Source organism: Carassius auratus, unplaced genomic scaffold (assembly GCF_003368295.1).
Source record: "Carassius auratus strain Wakin unplaced genomic scaffold, ASM336829v1 scaf_tig00214785, whole genome shotgun sequence".
NCBI classification, from domain to species: Eukaryota; Metazoa; Chordata; class Actinopteri; order Cypriniformes; family Cyprinidae; genus Carassius; species Carassius auratus.
In genome coordinates, this window is record NW_020527804.1 from 10829 (window position 1) to 24489 (window position 13661).

General features: G+C 40.0%; 1 protein-coding gene across 1 annotated transcript in view; it reads right to left on the reverse strand.

The window, feature by feature from the left end:
- Positions 1 to 397: 397 nt before the first annotated feature.
- Positions 398 to 13661, reverse strand: part of LOC113092936 (Fc receptor-like protein 5) — a 139173-nt gene continuing 125909 nt past the window's right edge. Inside the window, exons 16-19 of the mRNA XM_026258731.1 lie at positions 5664 to 5945; positions 4559 to 4801; positions 747 to 1019; positions 398 to 678 (exon numbers count right to left, since the gene is read on the reverse strand). Of these exons, the coding sequence (XP_026114516.1) occupies positions 533 to 678; positions 747 to 1019; positions 4559 to 4801; positions 5664 to 5945 (944 nt within the window). The 3' untranslated portion in view covers positions 398 to 532. The remainder of the gene's footprint in view (positions 679 to 746; positions 1020 to 4558; positions 4802 to 5663; positions 5946 to 13661) is intronic.

The following is a 13661-nucleotide window of genomic DNA, read 5'->3' on the forward strand; positions in this document are numbered from 1 at the left end:
CTGTGTGATTTGTAGTTTGATGTATTACTAGTTTAATTATTAAAAAACCATATACTGACGATTGGCCTGGACTCCACCCCACTCACATTACGAGTCACTGAAATGTTTTGGTCTTTAGCTACAAGCTCTAAATTTAGAAACTAAATTTATCATAAGGATAGGATAATATTTTCATGGCCAGAGAATACTTTTCCTTGAATTATAAGGCGTGATAACTTTATTGAAAATTGATAGGTCTATAGTGGTGTGCCGGACATACCACGGTTTGATCTGCAATAATTTACAGTAAGAGATATCACAATAATTGATATGAAGAATGTAATATTGACATATTAATGAGTAAATTACAGTGCCCTGTGATTAGTATTGGTATTGGCAATTGAGCTATTTTTCATAATCAATAAAATTAAATGTAACTGTCATCTGAGATATATATTAATCAAATTCTTGATTAATTATTCAAATTCCCTATATATCATTTGAGTTAATTACTATGTAAAACTCATTGTTGTTACACGCCACATGAAACACATCATATCTTACCTGATGAAGCAGTTACAGTGTACCAGCTGAATGTCCATCCTGTAGAGGAGCCGTTAACCTCACAGATCAGAGTCACTGGATCTCCTTCAGTCAACCACTTCTGTGGAGAAACACTTAAAACTGGTCTGGGTCTATCTGAAATACAGAACTCATTAATAACATGTTAAACTTGTGTGTGTTGATGAAGAGATGATCAAACTCACCTGATACTGTCAGTGTAACTTCATCACTGATGTGTGATGTTCGTGATCCTCCTCTCTCTGCTCCAGAACAGGAGTATTTACCTGCGTCAGACTTAGTAACAGAACTGAATGTGTGTTCCTGTAGTTCACTGAAGAAACCATCTGAACCGTCTTTATACCAGCTGTACTTCCAACTAGTGACTCCTTCACCATCAATGTCACATCTGAGAGTGACTGTCTCTCCTCTGAATACATGTTGATCAGTTGTGATGGTCACTTTGGCTTTTGGTATTTCTGTACAACAACAACAATCACAATTAATATAATGTGTTGTTTTTACAGAACAAACAGTTACTTTACTGTAAAACACATGCTAAATCAGGTGAGACTGAAGTGTTGTTTTTTTATAACTGGTATAGTCTCTTGTTCAGTGTCTTATGAGTAACTGTATGTGATAAAAACACTTCCTGTATATTGTCACTGTTACTGGTTCACTGTAATTTTGTAAACTCTTTGTGCTCTGCACCTGTACTCTACTCCATCAGAGACTGTCACTGAATTGATTGTTTTATTTGCAGCTTCAGTAGATTCAGTGTTTGAGTCTCTACTCCAGATAAACTCCCATCTATCCCATATTTGATACACCTCACATCTCAGAGTAACTGAGTCTCCAGTGAACAGCGAACTCTGTGGCTCAACAGTCAGAGTTGGTTTGGGGATATCTGTCAATATGTCACTGGGAGTGTGAGTTGTGAATGTTTTTCAGCAGATCTCACCCTCTCACTAGTAGACCATTATTGTATTTTAATTTCACAGACAATGGAAGAAATATAGCTGCTAGCAGCAATTCTGGAGCTGAATAATGCTAACATTCACTTGAGACAATGCAACGAGTCAAGGACAACAGAGATGTAATTAAGGCCACTGTAAAGCGTTCAAATCAACAACCCAAAGCTCAACACATTGTGACACAGCACCTGCAGCAGCCACAGAGACACATCAGCCACTAAAGTTTTGCAAGGTTACAGCAGTTTATGTAAAAATGTAAAAAAAACTGGATAAATTTGTGTATTTTCTGAGCAACAGGACGTGCTGTCAAACCAATGTGGTCTACACATGCCTAAAATACATATGAATAATATTCAGTGCTGGAGACTAACCAACACTGTCATAAAGAAATAAATAAACAAACAAATAAATAAATAAAATAAAATAAAATACTGGGTGTCAGGAGAAACAGGCTGGATTCAGTTGTGGATTAACACTGTGCTTTATTAAAGCAGATGAGACAGAGCAAATGAGTAACGTTCCACAGTTTAGCTCGAAGGGTCGAGGAATACCGGCACCCTAGTGAGAAAATGAGAAGTCGAAGGCAAAGCAAGGCAAGTTTATTTATATAGCACATTTCGTACACAATGGTAATTCAAAGTGCTTTACATAAAAGAAAGTAAAATAATCATGACGAAAAATAATAACAAAAATAAAACAAGCAATTTTAAAACTTTTAAAACATTTAAAAACAGAAAATTATTTTACATAAAAATAATAATAAAATTAAATTAAATAAAAAACAGTGAAAATATAGTGCAATCTGTTCGGACATAGCACAGTGCTCATTCAATAAATGCACAGCTAAACAGATGAGTTTTGAGTCTATATTTAAATTTGACTAGTGTTTTAGCACATCTGATCTCTTCTGGAAGCTGATTCCAACTGCGGGCAGCATAGTAACTAAAGGAGGACTCCCCTTGTTTTGTGTGAACCCTTGGTATTTCTAACTGACTCGATCCTAGTGATCTGAGTGCTCTGTTAGGTTTATATTCAGTGAACATATCTGCAATATATTTCGGTCCTAGGTCTTTTAGTGACTTATATACGCGTAAAAGTACTTTAAAATCAATCCTAAATGTAACTGGAAGCCAATGTGATATGCTCAGATTTTCTGGTTCTATTCAGTATACTGGCAGCAGCGTTCTGGATGAGCTTCAGCTGTCTAATGTCTTTTTGGGAAGGCCGGTGAGAAGCCCATTACAATAGTCCACCCTGCTGGTGATGGAGGCATGAACAAGTTTCTCAAAGTCTTGACTGGAAACAAAACATCTAATTCTTGCAATGTTTTTTAAATGATAGTATGCTGATTTAGTTACTGCTTTGACATGACTACTGAAACTAAGGTCTGTGTCCAGAATCACACCAGGATTCCTGACTTGATTTTTAGTTGTTTGACCCCTAGTGTCAAGGTATGCATTCACCTTGAAAACTTCATCTTTGTTTCCAAATGCAATGACTTCAGTTTTTTCCTTGTTTAACTGAAGAAAGTTCTGGCACATCCAACTATTAATTTCATCAATGTATTGGCAGAGGGAGTCAATGGGGCTGTAGTCATTTGGAGATAAGGCTAGGTAAATCTGGGTATCATCAGCATAGCTGTGATAGGCAATTTGGTTCTTTCTCATTATTTGACTTAGTGGAAGCATATACAGGCTAAACAAGAGCGGTGCTAGAATTGACCCTTGTGGGACTCCGCATGTCATGGACGTCCACTTAGACTTATGCTCTCCTAGACTCACATAATAGCCTTTCCCTTCTAAATATGACCTGAACCATTTGAGTACCATCCCAGAAAGCCCGACCCAGTTTTCCAGTCTCTCTAGTAGTATGTTATGATTGACAGGGTCAAACGCAGCACTGAGATCTAGCAATACCAGCACCGATATTTTGCCAGAGTCACAATTTAAGCGAATATCATTTATTATCTTAATAATGAGTGCTGTCTCTGTGCTGTGATGCGGTCGGAAACCAGATTGAAAATTGTCCAGGTATCCATTTGAGTTTAAGTATTTGTTCAGCTGATTAAAAACAACCTTTTCTATAATTTTGCCTATAAAAGGAAGATTAGATATTGGTCTAAAATTGCTCAAAATTGTGTTATAAGATTGGTCTTTGACTGGTCTTAGCTCATTTGATAGCCGAGACGGGAAGAATGAGAGCTGGAAGCTTTTAGGAGCACTGCGTATGTGGCAGAGAAAACAACTAAAGACACTGAAACCTGAAGACAAGACACGACAAGGTGAGTACACAGACCAGTTAGTAGATCGGAGCTATTGGTACGAGTAACAACAGTCTGACAACGGACAGAGAAACACAAGGAATTATATAGGGAAGAAATTAAAAGAACATGGAGGTCAGGTGGCAAACAATTAAGGTTAACAACAGAGAAACAAGAAGGGCGGGGGCAAACTCAAATCAAACAGACAGACGCGGTGAGCTGTCAAACCATCCAAGCACACACAACACATATTCACAACCCCAAAAGGCAGGTGGGCTCATCTGGGCTGAGTGAGATTCCTTTGATTGAATCTTAGAGAGAGACTGAGAGAGAGAGGGGTAATGCTGAATTTCTCTTTCTATATTTATTTTAAATATATTTAAATAATCAATACTTGGTGTACACTGTTACATTGTTGCCACAGAAATATCGCTATACTCTGCTTTATCAATTTTTCCCCACCCTTTTTCATCATCACACTAGAGAACTGTACAGGAAACTAAAAGCCAACAGTCTGAACAAATAAATTAATGATTGAACAAACACACTGATCTATAACACAGAGTGTATTTCTCTTCACAAACAGCACTAACTGCACACTTCCTCTCTCAAAATCATCTTTCACTCTTATATCACGGATGAGAGCTGGATTTGAAAATCTGAGAGCAGCGAGAGAAAAAAGCAGGAACACAAAATCACTTTATCCTTTTGTAATATAAGAGCAATTAACATCTATAAATTATAGAGGAATATTTCAGTATTGTTTATTGATGTACAGTCTCACCTGTGACTGAGATCCAGCTCTTGGGTGACTCTCCTCTCTCTGGGTGTTTGCAGTAGTAGAAACCCTCATGTGACTTTGAGACAGTAGAGATGATCATCTCTGGAGTTTGACTCTGGATGAGTGATCCATCTTTATAGAAATGAGCTCTGAGGATTGGTGGAGTTGAGCGTTGATATAAACAGCGTAGAGTCAGAGAATCTCCTTCAGTCACAGGATGAACAGGACTCTCCAGAATCACACCAGCTACACAAACAGAGACAACATGAGCTGACAAATAGCAAGAATATAGCATGGATCCATAAACAATGTGATGATAGAAATAATAAATAATAATAATAATGCATTTTACTTAGAGGCACTTTTGAGGAATTCGGTGGATGATTCAGATTTCTCTTGGTACAGCGATTAGAAGGCTTACAGTTGTCAGACTGGTTGCTCACGTGACATCTACGTCATCAAGCTCAGTTTGAGTTTATGCAGTACGCTCGACCCCCAGGAAGTGAGTGCTTCTAATTGACTACACTTGTCTCTGTTGAATCCAATAGGGTCGCTGTGTCCATTTCTTTTACTGTCTATGCTTCGACCGCCAAACCGAGCTTTACATTTTCTCCCATTCTTATAATAATATAAATGAACCTTTTAATCTTAAAGTTTTAGTGGTCAGATACAGACTCGATGCAGAGCAGAGAGCACAGAGATGATAGCAAATAAATAACGTTAGCGACCATGGCACTGAACGAGCAATCATTATTATAGTTCAAAGGTGTTTTTCGCAACAGGTTTATTGACTTGTAATAGCAATTTAAGGTGGAATATGTGACAATCGGGTCCAGTTGGGTCTGTGTCTTCCCAGCGGTTTCGGGTCCACCTTTTTTTTCAGGTCGGTTCGTTTAAGTACATTACGGGTCTCTTTCGGGTTCGGGCACAAATGTTTGGACCCGTGAAGATTTCTACTCTGAACTTCAGTAGCTCTGGTCTTGTGGATTCTTTGTCATTTATGAATACGATTGTATGTGTGATTGAATCAAAATCACAATACGGCTCTTTAAATCTGAAACTTAAAACAAGGGCTTTGAGAAATGAATGAATACAGAAACAGACTCACAGTGCACAGTGATATTAACAGGATGACTGTTCTCTCCAGATTCAGTCTGACACCAGTACACTCCAGTGTCTGATGTGCTGGTGGAGTTGATTGTACATGTAGATCCTGTTTTTGATCCCCAGCGTGATGATGAACAATCTTCCAGTCCCCAAATGTCTGTGTATCTTCTCACTCTCCATCTATCAGAGTTACTCTGGTCTTCACAGCTCAGAGAGAGAGAGACATATGTGAAGTGTTGAGTTCTGCTGGGACTGATGATCAGAGAGACTGGAGGAGAAACACCTGAGAAGACAATCACAGTTTGAAAATCAATCCAGTTTTATTGATTTCACACTTTACACAACGTAAACGGTTTCAAAACAGCTTTACATTAAAATATATCTGAAAATATATCTGAGTTCTAATATCTGAAAATCCATTAGTCATCAAAGAGTATTTCTAGATAAAACTTCATAAACAAAATAACACATGAATATATTTGTCATTACACCGTCTGCAAGCACACCAAAGAAAACCGTGACAACCATTAAAACAGTGTGATTTTTCAAACTTGATGTGCTGTTGTGGTATACAGGCACACAGCCTTTGTATTGTCCTCACTCAATTTAAAGTGCTCCCTCACAGCTGAGGTCTTCGGCATTTTTGTCTTTTATGACATTTAAGAAGTTCACTTATGGGCAATTCATAAGTGGCTTTTCCACGATCGGGCTGAACGGGTCTCTCTGCTTAACTGTTCCATTCCGTACCAGTCGATCTAAGAAAGTCAACAGATTATGATCAGTGTATACTGTGATAGGACCATATACAGAGCTCAAATACACCTCAAAATGTTGAACTTTTTCAACCGTAGAATACACTTGCTGGTGACGTTTGATTTTTTTTTTTTTTAGAAAAATAACTGAATGGATGTTCGATTCCATTACAATCTTCTTGTAAGAGAACAGTGCCAGCACCATAAGCACTGGCATCAAATTAGGAGAAGCTAACACCGGAGCTTTTGCCAATAAAGATTTGGCATTCTCAAAGGAACACTGACATTGATCTAACCATTGAAAGGGTTTCTTAGGGATTAACAAATCGGTCTGAGGGGCAACTACACTTCCAAAATTATGACAAAACCCTCTGTAGTAACCCACAATACCAAGAAATCATCGTAAATCACAACGGGTATCCGGTTTGGGAAAACTACAGATTGCAATTACCTTGCGTGAATCGGCTTCACATACTTCAAAGTGTGTTACAGTGGCCTTTCCAAAGTCGCACTTGGCAAGGTTGACACTTAAATTGGCTTTGGCTAGACAAACAAAGAGCTCTCTAATTTGATTAAGATGTTCAGACCAAGAAGAAATATACAGAACAACATCGTCCAGGTAAGCCCCTCAACCTGTCATCCCAGACAACATGTGATTTATCCACCGCTGAAATGTAGCGGGAGCATTTCGGACCCCAAAAGGCATAACAGTGTACTGAAGGAACCTATCAGGTGTAACAAGGGCAGATAGCTCTTTAGCACAAGATGTCAAAGGCACTTGCCAATAACCTTTCAAGAGGTCAAATTTGCTAATGAATTGTGCAGAGCCAACAGTAGAAGTAGTGGGTAACAATCAGGTTTTGTCAGAGAATTGAGCCTCCTTTAATCGGTCAAAAGCAATACGAATTATCAGGTTTACGCACTAAAATACATGGAGTTGACATGATATGAATGTTGTTTCACTGGATGAGCAGTACCAACAATCAATATCATGCTCAACGACAGAAGTCCTAGGGCCCCTAACAGTGTGTCCAAACACCAACTCATTAGGGCTAAAGCCTATATGCTCTCCTGTACAACCTCACGTATAGCGAGCAACATCCTAGGAAGTCCTTCCTCCCAGTCACAATCAAGTTTGACACAATAAGACCTCAAAAGTAACTTAAAGAGTCTGACTGATGAATCTTTCCAGACATCCTTGAATTTGAGGGTGATAAGCACTTGATATACATTATGTTTAACTTTAAGTTGTCGCATGACCTTAGAAAATTTTCGGGACATAAAATTTGAGCCCTGATCAGACTGAATGGTTTCTGGAATGGCAAAAATGGACATGAAACTTGTTAAAGCCTTTAAAATAGCTTTAGAGGTTACTGATCTCAGAGCATAAGCTACGGGGTAACATGTAGTCTGACACATTACAGTGAGTAAATATGCATGTCCAGCCTTAGATCGTGGTAAAGGACAAACACAATCAATAGTCAAATGTGCAAAAGGTGTTGTAACAGCAGCAATAGGGTGTAAAGGAGATAATGAAAACTTTTGATTTGGCTTTCCTGTCATTTGACAAGTATTGCAGGATCGTATATAGTTAATCACATCTCGCTTACACATAGGCCAATAAAATTTCATTAGGAATCTATCATAAGTCTTTCATACCCCCATGTGACCAGCCATGCCCTGATGTGGTAGTTGTAGGAGGTCTTGACGGAACTTAAGTGAAACCACAATTTAGATCCTAGGATCAAGTGAAAAGTCAAAGCTCATAGGTTGTTGTCTATAAAGCAACCCATCTTGAAGAAAATAGAAGGGAGATGACGTCTTGTTTACCCCTTCACAAGATAAAGAGAACAATTCTTGAAGATGTCATCTGCCTGATGTGCTTTGAAAGATCATCTCGAGTCACACTGTAGAGCAGAGATTAACAAGATATGTTCACATGGTCATCACAGATAAACAAATATTCTGACACAGAATCAGGCTTATCAGTCTTATGGTCATCAACAGCATGTGAATCTTGCACAAGGATCACATCTTCCACATCCATACACACAGTACTTAGTTCTGACTGAGAGGAATTTTCAAAAACAAAAAAAGGTGTCACAGAGAATGTTTTCAGTTTCATCTGGCATACTTTTCTTAGCCATCGCTCGAGTTATTGCACATGCAGGGTATAAATTCAGACAGTCAGAAGATCCATCTAATGTCTCAACAGCAAAAACCACTATAGGTGGAACACCAGCATCTGACTTTTCCCAAACATTTCCCCCAGATAAATCATTGGCAAGTATGAAAGTGACATCTGAGACAGGAAGCATAGCACAAACTCCAACTACCACCTCACCTGACACGAGTTTAGAATCAAGATGAGTGCAGTGTAGAAGAACTTCCATGAACCCCATCTCAAGTCCTCTTACCAGTATATGTTTTCCTGTGTCAGGATGTTTAGACAAGGGCAAAAGTCCTTCCAAAAACAAAGATTGCCCCACTCCAGTATCTCGTAGGATGCGTACAGGCACAGTCTTATCTGCAAAGCCACGATCCCTTCAGTGACGAATGGTGCAAAGTCAACACCATTTTTAACACTCTATCTCAATAATATCTAGCCGTTCAATCGGTTTATTTAATCGAGCAGGTGTATGATTCACATCCGATGTAGAAATTATAGCGACAAATTTAACACCTTTCTCTTTCTTTTTTAGAGCAATACAGTCAGAAATTTTATGTCCTGGCGTCTTTCAGTAGAAACAAACCATCTCGCCTTTCATACGTGTAACTAGTGTTGTCAAAAGACCAGGTACTTTGGTACAAAAAAAGAAAAGAAAATGTCACGGTACCAGGTTTCTTTAAGTACCAGTGGTACTGAGTACACGGTAAACCCGGTTCTTGACGCATACAGCGCTATGATTTCGAGACAGGGCTAGCTGCAGCCTGGATTAATGGGCTTGCCGAAAGGTAGGGGCGTGGCAAAAGGTTTCTCATTGGTGAAAGGAGTTTTACTGTGCTGGCCAATCAGCAGTAAATATACATTTACGTAATTTCCTTAGACAAGGTGGCGGCGATAAGACGTGAGGTAATTATTCATCGTTTATACGTTTATCTATCATACTGTATATATGTGTTTGTGTTAAATAGTATATCAGTCTGGTGAGTAAACTAAAGATTTATTAGCCAATGGCGATTATATTGCCAAGGTGATGAAATAAACAAAATAAGTTTATTTTTACATGAAGGCATTGTGCTAGAAATATTACTATTATTTAGTAAAATGTTTGTGATACTGATACTATTGTTAAATATATATAAAGAAATAAATCACATAATATTTCTTCCATGTTTTAATAGCAATTACCCTTTAAATTTACCAAAAACAAAATGTTTAAATTTCTGAATTTAAACTAATTTCACCCAAGTTTGGGTGAAATTAGTTTACTGTTTTTCGTAATTATTTGTAGAAAAAAAATAACACAATTGTAAATAAGTATAAAGAATGGCATTGGTTATTCTTAGTGATAAAGTTTCTCTTTTTTTATTAGCATATGTGTTTTGCTTTGGTACTGAAAACCGTGGATTTTCACTGGTATCGGTACCGAATACTGAAATTTTGGTACCATGAAAATGCTACGTGTAACTGAAATATTATCAGCTAAATTTGACAAAGTATTCTGGCATGAAACAATCTGCTCAAATTATTGAAGTGAACAGAAACTTTAGTAAGAACAAATTCATCTTACATAAGAGCAGCATCTGACATAAGAGCAGCATCTGACATTTTACTCACTTTATACTCATTGAGATACATAGCAACAGCATTTGGAACACGGTTATTGAACTCCTCTAAAAGAAACAGTTCTCTTAGCGGTTCCTTCTGGTTACTTTTACACCAACGGTAAAACAAATTTTCTTTCTCTCTAGCAAACTCAAGATATGTACAGTTTTCAGCCCTAACGTGACTTCTAAATTTCTGATGATATGCTTCAGGTGCCTGTAACGCCACGCCAGCAGAGGGAGCCCTCGCCTGAGTACTGACTGTGTTCCACTCCCTCTGCTTCTCTTGTACTTCCTGTTTGATAGACATTTAAGCATGGCTGCAACCACAATCACGTTGCGAAGTTTTGCCAGCCTGTCTGCCTTACCAAGCGTTTTCCCATTGCCATAGTTTGCCTTATTGTGTATGATCTTTGCCTGGTTTCTTCGTCTCTGTCTTTGGATTTGCCCACTGTCTTGTTGTTTGGATTGGACTGCCTATCTGTGTATGATTCTCTGCCTTCTACAATTACGATTCTCTGCCTACTGTTTGGATTTGTCTACTGTGGATGTTATTAAACTGCACATGGATTCTAACGCCGACTCCGCGTCATTACATAATACTTCGCCACCGAAGAATCCAGCAGAAGTAACGGATCTACAGGCCGCATTGGCTTATCAGAACAACATTCTCACGGAGTACCGTGACCAACTGGCTAAGGCTCAAGTGGCTAACGACTATCTCACACAGTATCTACGATCGCTACCACCACCCACACCCATAAAGGTACACTTTGCTCTTCCTGATAGATTCAACGGTTCTGCTGAACAATGTAAAGGTTTCATTCGGCAAGTTGAGATCTTTTTCATGTATCAAGAGGGTAGCTTTGACTCTGATGAGAAGAAGTGTGCATTCCTCATGTCACTACTAACGGGCAAAGCGATCGAGTGGGCCGCAGCAGTTTGGGAAACCGACCGTATGTTACAAACATCCTATTCATATTTCATAAAACAACTCAGAGATGTGTTTGAATACCCAGCAGGGGGCAAGGATGTTTCCACTCGGCTACTGCAACTCACTCAAGGCCGCAAATCGGCCGCCGACCATGCTATCGAATTCAGAACAATTGCTGCTCAGAGTGGTTGGAACGACGTAGCACTTAAAGCCATGTTTCGTCACAGTTTAAGTCTGGAGCTACAGGCAGAGCTCGCTTGCAAAGGTGAGGACTATTCCTTTTCTGATTATGTCACGTTGGCTATCAGGATCGATAATCTCATCCGCACTCACCGCCCTCAACCCAAGTTTACGAACGCCGTGCCTATCTCTTTAACTACGCAGAAGTCTGAATCATGTCATGTCAATGATCATTCCAGTTCTGAGGCCATGCAACTAGGAGTTACCAGGCTGTCATCAGAAGAGAGATCAAGAAGAGTCACCCAGAAATTATGTTTCTACTGCGGTAGTGCAGCCCATCGCAATGCAATGTGTCCGCTCAAAGCCCGGAGGGACTACACGGATAACGGTCAGGTGAGTGTTTTCAAGCGCAATATCAAGAATCTGACTACCATGGTTAAGATAACTACTGAAAACAACTCGTTTGAACTCACGGCGCTGATAGACTCCGGCTCAGCATTAAACCTCATTCATCGAGACCTTGCTGAAACATACCACATCCCCATACTACCATGTGACCCACCTATCAAGGTAAACGCCGTGAATAACAAACCCATTGGAAGTGGTATAATTCAACAAACAACCCACGAAGATGCAGGTAGGCCTATTTCACCAGGAAACTATCACGTTCTATGTCATCGACTCACCATGCCATGAAATTATCCTTGGATATCCCTGGTTATCTGTTCATGACCCAGCCATCTCCTGGCAGAGTGGTGAGATCAAACATTGGTCACAATTCTGTTTTTCCACATGCCTGAATAACGTCCTTTCTAAGCCCTGTCTCACTACCAGTGTCGAAAGTCCGGAGTGTAAGCTTGTCACCATACCACCCCATTATCAGGATCTTCAAGAGGTCTTCAGCAAAACCAGGGCCACTCAACTACCACCTCATCGTCCTTGGGATTGTGCCATAGAATTACTACCCAACGCCATGCCACCCAAGAGTAAGATCTATCCACTGTCACTTCCGGAAAGTCAGGCTATGGACGCATATGTTGAGGAAGCTCTCAGTTCTGGATTTATCCGTCCATCCACCTCCCCAGCTGCTGCAGGATTCTTCTTCGTGGAGAAAAAGGATGGAGGTCTACGCCCCTGCATCGATTATAGAGGTTTGAACAATATTACTGTCAAGTTCCGTTATCCACTGCCCCTCGTTCCTGCAGCACTTGAACAACTTAGGGAAGCCAAGATTTACACTAAACTAGACTTGAGAAGTGCTTATAACCTCATCAGGATCAGGGCAGGTGACGAATGGAAGACTGCATTTCTGACCACTAGTGGGCACTATGAGTACCAGGTTATGCCGTATGGGCTAGCCAATGCACCTGCGGTATTTCAGTCCTTTATGAATGAGATTTTCAGGGACCTCTTGAACAAATTTGTGATAGTCTACATTGATGATATCCTGATCTAGTCCAAGTCTGAAGAGGAACACAAGGGTCATGTCAGAACAGTACTTACCAGGCTATTAGAAAATCAACTCTATGTCAAGGCAGAGAAATGTGAATTCCATGTATCAAGAACCTCTTTTCTAGGCTACAACATCAACCATCAAGGTGTGGAAGTGGATCAGTCCAAGATCAAAGCAGTCACTGAATGGCCACGACCCACCACCGTGAAAGAGCTTCAACGCTTTCTAGGATTTGCAAATTTCTACCGACGTTTCATAAGGAACTACAGTATCACAGCCGCACCTTTGACATCGTTATTAAAGGGAAAGCCATCCAAGTTGAAATGGTCTGATCAAGCTACACAGGCATTCGCTAACCTCAAGAACAGCTTTTCCACAGCACCTATCCTGAAACACCCTGACCCCAACTTGCCATTTATACTGGAAGTTGATGCCTCCGATTGTGGGATCGGTGCAGTACTCTCTCAACGCCACGGACAACCAGGCAGGCTCTTCCCCTGTGCTTACTTCTCCAGGAAACTCACGGATGCTGAGCGAAACTATGATGTCGGAAACAAAGAGCTACTGGCTATGAAGGCAGCCATTGAGGAATGGAGGCACTAGTTGGAGGGTTCCGCTCACCCCTTCCAGGTAATCACTGATCATAAGAACCTCGAATATATAAAGAGTGCTAAAAGATTAAATCCTCGCCAGGCTCGCTGGTCCTTGTTTTTTGCCAGGTTCCAATTTGCAGTGACTTACCGCCCTGGCAGTAAAAATAGTAAGGCAGAAGCCCTGTCCAGAAGACATGACCACCCATTGACCGATCATCAACCTGAATCTATCCTGCCACCGTCCATCATCATAGCACCAGTCACGTGGGACATAATGGATGAGATTCAAAAAGAACAGCACAACGAACCCACACCTCAA